General features: G+C 42.7%; 1 protein-coding gene across 4 annotated transcripts in view; it reads right to left on the bottom strand.

The window, feature by feature from the left end:
- The window catches only part of LOC105472399 (sperm associated antigen 9), a 165851-nt gene that overhangs the window by 122292 nt on the left and 29384 nt on the right, over nucleotides 1-14175 (bottom strand). For all 4 annotated transcript variants that reach the window (XM_011725618.3, XM_011725622.3, XM_011725612.3 and 1 more), the window contains exon 2: nucleotides 3554-3674. In XM_011725618.3, coding sequence (XP_011723920.1) covers nucleotides 3554-3674 — 121 coding nt within the window. The remainder of the gene's footprint in view (nucleotides 1-3553; nucleotides 3675-14175) is intronic.

The raw sequence follows: 14175 nt of genomic DNA, 5'->3' as shown, positions 1-14175 counted from the left end.
AGACTCCGTCTCAAAAAAAAAAAACAAAAAAAAAAAAACAAAAATGAGCCAGGCATGGTGGCTTATGACCGTAGTCCCAGCTACTCAGGAGGCTGAGGCTAGAGGATCGACTGAGCCCAGGAAGCATAAGTCACAGTGAGCGGAGATCCTGCCACTGCACATGTTAGACAGATTGACAGACTGAGATCCAGTTTCAATAAATAATAATAATTTCTTATTGAAAACTTGGTACCCAGGCTGGGCACAGTGGCTCATGCCTGTAATCCCAGTACTTTGGGAGGCTGAGGCAGGTGGATCACCTGAGGTTGGGAGTTTGAGACAAGCCTGGCCAACATGGTGAAATGCCATCGCTACTAAAAATACAAAAATTAGCCAGGCATAGTGGCTCATGCCTGTAGTCCCAGCTACTTGGGAGGCTGAGGCAGGAGAATCGCTTGACCCCGGGGGGTGGAGGTTGCAGTGAGCCAAGATCACACCACTGCACTCCAGCCTGGGTGATAGAACAAGACTCTGTCTCAAAAAAAAACAAAAAAAAAAAACAGAAAGAAAACTTGGTACCCTACACATATTAACAAGAAAACTTAATACGTAAAACAATGAAAGGTAGGCTGAGTCTGTCAACTGTGCCTTTAGTGTTTGGTTCTAAAATATTATCTAATCCCTTCAGGCCAGGCATAGTGGTTCATGTCTGAAATCCCAGCACCTTGGAGCCCAGAAGTGTAAGACCAGCCTGGGCAACATAATGAGATCTTGTCTCTGTCTGTCTGTCTGTCTGTCTATCTATCTATCTGTCTGTCTGTCTGTCTGTCTAAGACAGAGCTTCGCTCTTGTCGCCCAGGCCGAGTGCAATGGTGTGATCTCGGCTCACCGCAACCTCCTCCTCCCGGGGTCAAGTGATTCTCCAGCCTCAGCCTCCGGAGTAGCTGGGATTACAGGCATGTGCCACCATGCCCAGCTAATTTTGTATTTTCAGTAGAGACAGGGTTTCTCCATGTTGGTAAGGCTGGTCTCAAACTCCTAACCTCAGGTGATTCGCCCGCCTCGGCCTCCCAAAGTGCTGAGATTATAGGCGTGAGCCACCATGCCTGGCCTTGTCTCTATCTTTAAAAAAGTACGATCAAATTAGGATTTAAATATTACATTCAATAGTTAAATTTTCTTTCTTGAACAGAAAAGGCTCAACTCTTGAAATGTACCAAAAGCTTGCAATTGCCACAAGACCATTTCTCCAGATGAGTGGTACTTATAGTAATGCGACTCCAGTGCTATATCTATTAGTGGATGCCCTGTGGAGTCACATCATGCAGTGCTCTAAGACTTCAAATTTTTTTCTTCTTTTGAGACAGGGTCTCACTCAGCCTGGAGTGTAGTGGCGCAATCTCAGCTCACTGCAACCTCTACCTCCCAAGCTCAAGCGATCCTCCCACCTCAGCCTCTCAAATAGCTGGGACTACAAGTGTGCACCACCACACCCAGCTAATTTTTGTATTTTTGGTAGAGATGGGGTTTCACCATGTTGCCCAGGCTGGTCTCGAACCCCTGAGCTCAAGCAATCTGCACGCCTCAGCCTCCCAAATTGCTGGGATTACAAGTGTGAATCATCGCGCCTGGCCTCGTTTTCTTAATTTTTTTTTATCATAAAGACACGATCTTGCTATCCTGCTCAGGCTGGTCTCAAACTCCAAGGCTCAAGCAATCCTCCCACCTTCACCTCCCAAAGTGTTGGGATTACAGCTGTGAGCCACCACACCCAGGCAACCTCAAATTTCTGTGGAAGAAATCACAGAAGTCACTCAATGTATTCGATGTTAACAAAGGTATCCAACAACTCTGGGTATCCACAAGTCTAAAAACACAAAGCATGACACATGGCTCATTTTGTCTCGCTAAAGTTGGCTTCTGTTACCAAACATCCATTGGCCCTCTTCTAGGGCATCTGCTTAATAGCCACTTGAGCTCTCCTTGAATTCTAGAAAACTTGAACTCCAGATTTCTTTTTTTTTTTTTTTTTTTTTTTGAGACGGAGTCTCGCTCTGTCACCCAGGCTGGAGTGCAGTGGCCGGATCTCAGCTCACTGCAAGCTCCGCCTCCCGGGTTTACGCCATTCTCCTGCCTCAGCCTCCCGAGTAGCTGGGACTACAGGCGCCTGCCACCTCGCCCGGCTAAGTTTTTGTATTTTTAGTAGAGACGGGGTTTCACTGTGTTAGCCAGGATGGTCTCGATCTCCTGACCTCGTGATCCGCCCGTCTCGGCCTCCCAAAGTGCTGGGATTACAGGCTTGAGCCACCGCGCCCGGCCTGAACTCCAGATTTCTAGTGGTTTTAATTTAGCTCTATTCCGTCTTTCCAGAGTACTAGAGAGAGAACAGTCAGTTCTCACACATGCTCCAAGACTGCTGGCAAAGGCTTTCAATCATGAATGGCTGTACCTTTATAGCTGGTGTCACTATGTAGTCTTAATGAGTAATGTGGATAGAGTAGCTACCTGGCCATCCTTTGCTCCCTAGGATTCTGAAAGTTTACAGTGCTGGGAGAGAAAGGCAGAGAACTGTCTGCTTACCTACATCAGACATGAAAATAGGCCATAAAGTTTCTCACCTTTTTTTTTTTTCTAATTTTGACTTAATTAGGTCTGTTTTTATTAGCCAAAAGGGGAAAATCATCCTTGAGGTTTGAAACGATAATTTTAAAAACCAAGAAAACATGAAATTATATTAAAAATAAAATGATTCTGAAAAATGAAGTTCTGTTCCCCCAAATGGCCCCACTTTTCCATTAAAAAGGAGCAAAAAAGAGGATTCAGTACTTTTTCTCTAGTATCTAATTACATGCTTAGGTCATTTTTAAATACATACTTCAAAGCTGTAAGTTTATCTTACATTTTTACATTTCAAAGCAAAACAGAAAAAATGGAACTTCGTGTACTTGCTCAAAATAAGAGGAAATGATCCACACGCACACACTTGCATAATGGTTACAGCATAACGTTACCTGCAAACAAAGGCTGAGAGCTAAACTGAAGAAGTTGAGTCTGATAGGTTTAGTCACTTCTGCATACATGGGCACCATGTGAAAATGTGAATAAAGAAGAACTAACCCTAGTTCCTAGGTCTCACTCCAGTCTGGGATGACAATTCCAAGTTTGTATTTAGAATCTTAGTCAAATTTCAGGATGAGTCATTGCACCATTAGAGCCCACTCTTTTTTTTTGGCGGGGGTGGGGAGGGGGAACACAGTTTCATTCTGTTGCTCAGGCTGGAGTCCAGTGGCACCATCTTGGCTCACTGCAGCCTCCGCCTCCCAGGTTCAAATGGTTCTCATGCCTCAGCCTCCCAAGTAGCTGGGATTGCAGGTGCGCACAACCATGCCCAGCTAATTTTTGTATTTTTAGTAGAGACGGGGTTTCACCATGTTGACCAGGCTGGTCTTGAACTCCTGACCTCAAGTGATCCTCCCACCTTGGCCTCCCAAAGTGCTGGGATTACAGGCATGAGCCACCACGCCTGGCCGAGCCCAGTCTTTAGTGTACTTATGAGAAGAAATGTTTTACTTACTCTGGTCAGCATAGTTTTTTGCTTTGAGCTCAAGTTGTCTTGTTTGAGATTCTAAAGATTCCACTCGGGTCTGTAAGTCCTTTTTTTCCTGTTCTTGAGAGTCTTCAAATTCAATGAATTTCTAATAAAGAAGAACAATATAAATTTCATCAGAGAAATTAAATGTTACATTTTCAACTCCTGTATTTCTTGGAATCAATAATCACAATTAGGTATTAACTACTTAGATCTCAGAATTATGAACTTGGGTTGATTTTTAGTTTTTCTATAAAAATTAAGTTTTAAAAAGCTCCCAAATATAGAAGAAAAAAATAAAATAATTAAGGTGTTTCCACTTCATATTATAGGCATTCATATGATATACATATCTTCCTACAAATATATAAACTCTTTCGTATACTTGCATATGCATCTTGATTTTCAGACAATTTAAAAATCTATAACATGTACAACAGAGAACAAAAGAATGATGGAATACTCAATAAATATTTGTTAAATGGTTGTGTGATTAACAGTTATAGATTCACCTGAACCATGGAGTTTAAATTCCTAAGAAAAGGACGTGTTCTAGGAATAACTCCACCACTCAAATCTAACTTACCAAACCTGTTCTCATCAACTACAGTAACACTAAGTGCAATCATTAAATCTCCGTCTTCATCTTGATTGTTGTATCAGCAACATCTGACAAGTAAGTGATTGCTCGCTCCTTAAAACTTTTTTTTTAAATTTGGCTACCAGGATATTTTCTTGTTTGCTGCTGGTTCTTGGTCTTCTTTGGTAGCACCTCCTTTTCTCCCCAACTTCTCACTCTGTCCTGGGACACATCTTCTCTTCCTTGTTTACACTTATTCCCTAGTGATCGCATCCAGTTTCGTGGCTTTAAGTATAAACTACACGCTGACAACTTCCAAATTTCTATCTCTAGCCCAGACCTGAATTCCAGATTTGTATGTCCAACTGCCTACTAGACAACTTCAATTGGATGTCTAAAAAGCATCTTAAGGCTGGGCATGGTGGCTCACGCCTGTAATCCTAGCACTTTGGGAGGCCAAGGTGAGCAGATCACGAGGTCAGGAGTTCAAGACCAGTCTGGTCAACATGCTGAAACACTGTCTCTACTAAAAATACAAAAATTAGCTGAGCATGGTGGTGCGTTCCTGTAATCCCAGCTACTTGGGAGGCTGAGGCAGGAGAACTGCTTGAACTGAGACCCGGGAGGTAGAGGTTGCAGTGAGCTGAGATTGTGCCACTGCACTCCAGCCTGGGCTACAGAGCAAGACTCTATCTCAAAAAAAAAAAAAGTATCTTAAATTGAGCATGTGAAAACTTGCTCCTCTCCTGGTCTTCTCTAGCTCATTAAATTATTGTGGTCAATAAATTATTGTTGTCAGTTGCTCAGGACCAAAACACTGGAGTCAGCTTTGACTCTTCTGTTTCTCTAGTACCTCACATACCCAATCCATCAGCAAATCTACCTACAGATCTGACCGCTTTTCATCATTTCCACCACCATCCTGGTGTGTGCCACCATCATCTAATACCTGGATTACTGCAACAGTGAAAGTCTCCTAATTAGTCTCCTTACTTCCACCCTACCCTCTACAATATATTCTAGAGGATCTAGGAAGATTCTTTAAAAAGAAAGTCAGCCAGCCTGGCCAACATGGTGAAATTCGGTCTCTACTAAAAATAGAAAAATTAGCTAGGTGAGGCCGGGCGTGGTGGCTCACGCCTGTAATCCCAGCACTCTGGGAGGCCGAGGTGGACAGATCAAGAGGTCAGGAGATCGAGACCATCCTGGCTAACATGGTGAAATCCCCGTCTCTACTAAAAATACAAAAACTATTAGCCAGGCGTGGTGGCAGGTGCCCAGTCCCAGCTACTCAGGAGGCTGAGGCAGGAGAATGGCAGGAACCCCGGAGGCGGAGCTTGCAGTGAGCCTAGATCTGCACTGCACTCCAGCCTGGGTGACAGAGCGAGACTCCGTCTCAATAAAAATAAATAAAATAATAAAAATTAGCTGGGCGTGGTGGCAGGCTCCTGTAATCCCAGTTACTGGGGAGGCTGAGGCAGGAGAATTGCTCGAACCCAGAAGACAGAGGTTACAGTAAGCTGAGATCGCGCCACTGCACTCCAGCCTGGGCGACAGAACAAGACCCCCTCTCAAAAAAAAAAAAAAAAAAAGGAAAGAAAGTAGGCCAGGAGTGGTAGCTCATGCTTAGCTTATAATCCCAGCACTCTGGGAGGCCGAGGCAGGCTGATCACCTAGGTCAGGAGTTCGAGACCAGCCTGAACAACATGGAGAAACCCCATCTCTACTAAAAATACAAAATTAGCCGGGCCTGGTGGTGCATGCCTGTAATCCCAGCTACTCGGGAGGCTGAGGCAGGAGAATTGCTTGAACTCGGGAGGCGGAGGTTGCGGTGAGCCGAGATCATGCCATTGCACTCCAGCCTGGGCAAAAAGAGCAAAACTCTGTCTCAAAAAAAAAAAAAAAAAAAAATGTAAAAACAATTTACTCCTCTGCTCAAAACGCTCTAGTGGTTTACATTCTTTACCATAGCTTCTAAGGATCTACACAATATGCTTCCACCATTCTCTTACTTCTTTGACATCATCTCCTATTTCTCTTCCTACCCTCCTCTCCTTCCCATTCTGATACCAGTCTCCATGCAGTTCCTCCAACACTTCAAGCCTTAGCACTTGCTTCCCACTACCTAGAATTTTCTTCTTCCAGATATCCAAACAGCTTGCTCTTTACTTACTTCCTTCACATCTTTGTTCAAATGTCACCTTCTTGGTGAAGTCTTCCTTGGCCATCCTATTTAAAACTGCGATACCAGGCCAGGCACAGTGGCTCATGCCTGTAATCCTAGCACTTTGGGAGGCCAAGGCAGGTGGATCACTTAAGGTCAGGAGTTTGAGACCAGCCTGACCAACACTGAAACCCCATTTCTACTAAAAATACAAAAATTAGCCAGGCATGGTGGTACACGCCTGTAATTCCAGCTACTCAGGAGGCTGAGACAGGAGAATTGCTTGAACCCAGGAGGTGGAGGTTGCAGTGAGCCTAGATCGTGCCACTGCATTGCGTTCTAGCCTGGGCAACAGAGCGAGACTCTGTCTCAAAAAAAAAAACAAAAAAACTGTGATACCTACTCCCTATCTCTCCTCCCTGTTTATTTTCTTTAGAGTACTTAACCTCATCCAACGTGCTATTTTAGTAATTGATGTTACTTATTACTTGTCTGTCCTCACTAGAATGTGGGTTCCATGAAGTCAGGAATTTTTGTTTTGTTCACTGCTGTATACCCAGTGCAAAGAATGATGATAGCGGGTTCTCAAATATTTGTTAAACAAATGAGTAAATGAAGAAAATTTTCCAAGTTAAAAAAACTGAAACACTTATAGAAAAATTTATAATTCACCAAAAACTTCGGTATCACTACAATATATCCTAGTTTTAATGTGAAATTGTCAGTCTATTACCTATTTTAACTGTCCTCAAACTTTTCAATCACTGCAGAGGACACTGGGTTGTTGTTGTTTTGTTTTGTTTTGTTTTTTTGTCTACACACATTACGTTCCTTTGGGGAACTTTCTCTCTCCAGTTTCATACTAATTATATTCAGTCCATGTAATTTGATTGGTGATGACTCCATCTCCCTAGAGGTGGGCACAGCACTTGAACCAGACTGATCAGAGTCCTCTCTAAAAACCTAGCAGGCCTAGGCTGCAGACTGACATCTTTTTCCAGCATAGAGAAGAGCAGGCCTGAGACTAAAGCCAATATAGAGAAAAAGAGCAAGGGGGAGAAAAACTTTAATTCAAGATACTATTTGTACCCAGGATTCCTGGAGCCAGAATTTTCCCAGTATTTTTTGTTTTTTTCAGTTACAAAATCCAATAAATTCCTTTTTTACATAAGCTTGAGTTGGTTTTCTTTTTTTTGAGACTGAGTTTCACTGTGTCCCCCAGGCCGGAATGCACTGGTACCATCTCAGCTCACTGTAATCTCTGCCTCCCGGGTTCAAGTGATTCTCCTGCCTCAGCTTCCCGCACAGCTGGGACTACAAGAGCCCACCACCGCACCCAGTTAATTTTTGTATATTTTTAGTAGAGACGGGGTTTCACCATGTTGGCCAGGTGCCAGTCTCAAACTCCTGACCTCAGTGATCCACCCACCTCGGCCTCCCAAAGTGCTGGGATTACAAGCATGAGCCACCACACCCAGCCTCTTTTTTTTTTTTTTTTAAGACGTAGGTCTCACTGTGTTGCCAGGCTGGTCTACAACTGCTGAACTGCTGGCCTCAGACTCCTGGGCTTAAGCAACCCTCCTGCCTCAGCCTCCAGAGTAGCTGGGACTACACGTGTGAGCCACCATGTTTAACTTTCCTGATCTTTGAAGCTTGGAACCCACAAACTCTGTAACGTTGGTTCTTAATCATTAGGGGGTCCAAAGACCAATTTGGAAATTTGATCCATCTATGCACCATATTTCCCTAGAAAAAATGCCCCCACCCATGTCAAATGCCACCTATTTTTCTCAGGGGGCTTAGAGACACTGTAGTTCCTTCCACAAACCCCAAGTTTAGCACCTCTACGCTATACATTTCTATGAAAACATTTCATATTTGTGGGACTTCTGGGGAAATCAAGCTATTGTTTATTTTTCAGAATATTCAAGATGACCATATATAAGAAAAGTAAAGGTTACAGTAAATATAGGAAAAGGGGCAAACTAATAAATCATTCATTCATTCATTCAAGAAACATCTACTGACTACTTACTATGTACCAGGCATAGGGAACATGACTATGAGTATCCAACTAGCCCTGCCTTCCAAGTGTTCAGTGGCTACAACTGAATGCAAGCAGATGATATAAGGTTACATTAAACAGAAAAGCAGAAACTATGAAGTCTGAGTAAGTTATTTCAACATTTTACCTGGATATATAAGCAAAGACTAACAATTAATAGGAAAACGTAATTATTATTTTTTGGCCTGCTTTGAAAATGATGCTCCCTTGGCTAACTTAACTACTATAACTGGGAAAGTAACAAAAAAGAAACAATTTTTTTTTTAGATGGAGTCTTGCTCTGTCACCCAGGTTGGAGTGCAGTGATGCCATCTCAGCTAACTGCAACTTTCATCTCCTGGCTTTAAGCAATACTCCTGCCTCAGCCTCTGAGTGGCTGGGATCACAGACATGGGCTACCATGCCTGGCTAATTTTTTTTTGTATTTTTGGTAAAGACAGGGTTTCACCATGTTGACCAGGATGGTCTCGAACTCCTGACATCAAGTGATCTGCCTGTCTTGGCCTCCCAAAGTGCTGGGATTACAGGCATGAGTCACTGCACCCAGTCCAGAAATTCTTATATTAGGCACCTCTTGTGTTATGGATAAAATGCTGTTTTAAAGAACATACAGCATTATGTTTACCAAGAAACACTTCAGATGCTGTGCTATTAAACTGCTAACAAAAAATTTTACCACTATTTTGCTTTCTTGTTTGTTTGGTTTTCTTTGGGATGCAGTCTGGCTCTGTTGTCCAGGCTGGAGTACAGTGGCATGATCTCAGCTCACTGCAGCCTCCACCTCCCAGGTTCAAGCAATTCTCGTGCCTCAGCCTCCCAAGAAGCTGGGATTACAGGCATAAGCCACCATGCCTGGCTAATTTTGGTATTTTTAGTAGAGATGCGGTTTCACCAAGTTGGTGAGGCTGGTCTCGAACCCTTGACCTCAGGTGATTCTAGCACTTTGGGAGGCCGAGCTGGGATTACAGGCATGAGCCACCGCACCCAGCCCAGAAATTCTTATCTTAGGCACTTTTTGTGCTATGGATAAAATGCTATTTTAAAAAGCATACAGCATTATGAAGATGCTGTGCTACTAAACTGCTACCAAACAATTTTACCACTATTTTGCTTATTTACAACTTCTTTCTGCCTAATAGGAGACACCTCATAAGGGACACACAATTTCACATCTGCTTTGTTGCTTAGCGACAAAGTTCAGCTTCAGAAGATGGATACCACAGAATATGACAATTCCAAAAAGACCTACCTAGATGATTCAAGCTTCAGAATTTTTCACGTTTTATTATGATTACTGAGGCTTTTTATCTATATCACTTTAAATAAATATGGCAGAGAGAAAAGAGATTTTTTTTAAGTGATATGATAGGTCTTGGATTGGCAACGCTATTATCTCCAAAGAGAAATCTCGTTTCTTTAGTTTCCTTACATAGGAAAGTACGAGCAATAATAAAAATATTCCAAAGCAAATACATACTTTGAGTCCTTTCCTTCAAACAAATTAAAACAGATAAACTTAGAGATTACAAAATGGAATGCTGTCTTTCACAAACGTATGTACATTTTCTCCTTTCTTGTTCCAAGCAGATCTTAAACTTCTTGGAATCATAAACTCTTCTGAGTATATTGTGAAAACAGATCTTATACCTACAAAGATAAATATTTAAAACTCAAAGCTATATACATTCATCAGTGCATCTTCAAATTCTAAAAGAAATCAAGCAGGATTTTTCCCCATTTATAAACACTGTTGATGTTGATTTTGTAGAAATAATTTTTTATTGTCTTGAAAATCCCAATTTTATTTTATTTTATTATTATTATTATTTTTTGAGACAGAGAGTCTCACTCTGTTGCCCAGGATGGAGTGCAGTGGTGCAATCTCAGCTCACTGCAACCTCCACCCCTTGGGTTCAAGCAGTTCTCGTGCTTCAGGCTCTGGAGTAGCTGTAGTTACAGGCATGTGCCACCACACTCAGCTAATTTTTGTATTTTTGGTAGAGACAGGGTTTCACCATATTGGCCGGGCTGGTCTCAAACTCCTGACCTCAGGTGATCTGCTTGCCTCAGCCTCCCAAAGTGCTGGGATTACAGGTGTGAGCCACCAGACCCGGCTGAAAATCCCAATTTTAAATGTGTATTGAGTTTTGGTTTGGAAACATACAGCTGCCATCCTCATTTAAAATGCTAATCACAGCCATGTGCAGTGGCTCATTCCTGTACTCCTAGCACTTTGGGACACTGAGGTGGACAGATTGCCTGAGCTTAGGAGTTTGAGACCAGCCTGAGCAACATGGTGAAACCCCATCTCTACTAAAAACATGATTAAAAAAAAAAAAATAGCTAGGCGTGGTGGCATGTGCCTGTAGTCCTAGCTACTCAGGAGGCTGAGGCACAAGAATATCTTGAACCCAGGAGGTGGAGGCTGCAATGAGCCGACATCCCACCACTTCACTTCAGCCTGGGCGATGGAGCAAGACTCTGTCTCCAAAAATAAAATAAAATAAAATGGCCAGCACGGTGGCTCACGCCTGTAATCCCAGCACTTGGGAGGCCAAGGTGGGTGGTCAGGAGTTCAAGACCAACCTGGCCAAGATGAAACTCAGTCTCTACTAAAAATACAAAAATTAGCTGGGCATGGTGGCAGGTGTGTGTAATCCCAGCTACTCGGGAGGCTGACGCAGGAGAATCGCTTGAACCTGGGTGGCAGAGGTTGCAGTGAGCCAAGATGGAGCCACTGCACTCCAGCCTGGGTGACAGTGAGACTCCATCTCAAAAAATAAATAAATAAAATAATAAAATAAAAAATAAAATGCTAATCATTAATATGCATCTAAAATAAATATTCCTCAGTTCTGATAAGACATCCTTAATAGCTTACACAGGGCATTGAAAGCCTAGTAGGATAAATGTAATGCTAACTTTCAAAGAATAATCAAGAATCAACAAAAAGTAACAAGTCACTGGAAGTTGCTAAATTGCTATCCAAGAAAAATATCCATCAAATAGTCTAGTTTTGGGCCATTGTTTTGAGAAATATCACTGACAATATAGGTAACCTCATGAACAAAAGTTGCTGTAAGGTGGAATAGCTCAGAAAGCGGAACACTCATAATTACAAAAATACTTCAGAAATGGCGTAGCTCTATATAGCAATTAGCAACCATGTGAAAGTGGGAAATATTGATATAAGAATTTAAGAATGAGAAAACTGGAATAGAAACAGAGACGGTGTCATGAAATTCAAACAGATGCCAAAACACAGCTCTTGGCAGAAAAAGGTTTGGATTCATGGTCCTAATAAGAGTCCTCTTTTTTCCTGGATGAGGGTTGGAAGTATAGCATAAGGGAAGTAATGAGAATAGTTTCTTTCTCTCTATACCTAACCTTTTCATACTATCAATAAAATACTTAGGCAATAAGTGGCATGGGTTACACTAAAAAGAAAGTTCTCCAACAGGGCTTTCTGCTTCCCTTCTACATTCAGAGATCTTAGTTGGGCTGGTAGCACGTGAGTTCTGCTGAACCTCATTACTCGATTTGTATAGTACAAGCATTGCTGACCTTCTTTATTTTTTAATTTAATTTTTAATTTTTATTTATTTTTTAGAGATGAAGTGTTGTTCTGTCATCCAGGCTGGAAGTGAAGTGGTGCAATCATGGCTCACTGCAGCCTCAAGTTCCTGGGCTCAAGTGATCCTCCCACCTCAGCCTTCTCAGTAGCTGGGACTACAGGCACATGCCACTATACCCAGCTAAATTTTTTTTATCTCTTATTTTTAGTAGAGACAAGGTCTCACCATGTTGCCCAGCCTGGTCTCGAACTCCTGAGCTCAAGCGATCCTCCTGCCTCAGCCTCCCAAATTGCTGGGATTATAGGCATGAGCAACCATGCCCGGCCCTGATCCTCTTTTTAAAGCTTTCTTGATTTACTTCAAAGAAACATATCTGCTTTCTACTTCTGTAATTTTCACTTAACACACAAACTAACTGAGATAACATAAAAATAAGAAACATCCCAGTCCGTCACTTTGTAGTCAAAGAAAAAATTGTCATAGTTAAGAGACTAGGAAAAAGTTGTTGTAATAGTTAAGCCACACACCTATTCACAATGCCTATTCTCCATATGTTAGGCAGTTAGGCAGTATGACGACATTTACTATAAACTAGGTCATGTCATTCATAAGATTTATTCTTAGATAAAATAACATGTTAAATATAAAACTAAAACTCTTTGTCCACCCATCCAATAGGAGTACTCACTGTATGAGAGCCATCAAAGACGTACCATAAACATTGACAATGTAACATGCTAAGTGCTATAATGAAAGCAGAGAGGAAGAAGTGACTAAATCTACTTTAAAAAAGGGAAGTCGGGGCCAGGTGCGGTGGCTCATGCCTGTAATCTCAGCACTTGGGGAGGCCGAGGGCGGATCATGACGTCAGGAGGTCAAGACCATCCTGGCTAACACGGTGAAACCCTGTTTCTACTAAAAATACAAAAAAATTATCCGGACGTGGTGGTGGGAGCCTGTAGTCCCAGCTACTTGGGAGGCTGAGGCAGGAGAATGGTGTGAACCTGGTCAGTGGAGCTTGCAGTGAGCCGAGATCACACCACTGCACTCCAGCCTGGGCAACATAGTGAGACTCCGTCTCAAAAAGAAAAAAAAAAGGTGGAGGGGCCACAGTGGCTCACACTTGTAATCCCAGCACTTTGGGAGGCCGAGGCGGGTGGGTCACAAGGTTAAGAGATGGAGACCACTCTGACCAACATGGTGCAACCCTGTATCTATTAAAAATACTAAAATTAGCCAGGTGTGGTGGCATGTGTCTGTAGTCCCAGCTACTCAGGAGGTTGAGGCAGGAAAATCGCTTGAACCCGGGAGGCAGAGGTTGCAGTGAGCCGAGATCGTGCCACTGCACTCCAGCGTGAGCAAGAGGGAGATTCTGTCTCAAAAACAACAACACACACACACACACACACACACACAGAGAGAGAGAGAGAGAGAAATCGGGGACGCGGTGGCTCCTACCTATAATCCCAGCACTTTGGGAGGCCGAGGCAGGCGGATTACTTGAGGTCAGGAGTTCGAGACCAGCCTAGCCAACATGGTGAAGCCCTGTCTTTACTAAAAATACAAAAATTAGCTGGGCCTGGTGGTGGGCGCCTGTAACTCCAGCTACTCAGGAGGCTGAGGCAAGAGAATCACTTGAACCCAAGAGGTAGAGGTTGCAGTGAGCTGAGATTGTGCCATTGCACTCCAGCCTAGGCAACAAGAGCGAAACTCTGTCTCACAAAAAGAAAAAAAAAAAGGAAGTCAACAGGTGCACCTAAATCTTGGAAATCATCACTAAAGAACTTATCCATGTAACCAAAAACTACCTGTTACCCAAAAACTATTGAAATAAAATAAAATTATATACATAATTACAATATATATAAGTATATATGTATACATATACTTTTTCATTATATATATACACACACACACTTTTTTTTTTTTTTGATACGGAGTCTCACTCTCTGACCCAGGCTGGAATGTAGTGGCATGATCTCAACTCACTGCAATCTGCCTACCGGATTCAAGCAATTCTCCCTGCCTCAGCCTCCCGAGTGGCTGGGACTACAGGTGCCCACCACCACGCCCAGCTGTTTTTTTGTATTTTTAGTAGAAGACAGGATTTCGCCATGTTGGCCAGGCTGGTCTCGAACTCCTGACCTCAGGTGATCCACCTGCTTCAGCCTCCCAAAGTGCTGGATTACAGGTGTGAGCCACCACGCCCGGCCATATATACTA

Source organism: Macaca nemestrina, chromosome 17 (assembly GCF_043159975.1).
Source record: "Macaca nemestrina isolate mMacNem1 chromosome 17, mMacNem.hap1, whole genome shotgun sequence".
Classification (NCBI taxonomy): Eukaryota; Metazoa; Chordata; class Mammalia; order Primates; family Cercopithecidae; genus Macaca; species Macaca nemestrina.
This window is presented reverse-complemented; position numbering and strand designations above follow the sequence as displayed.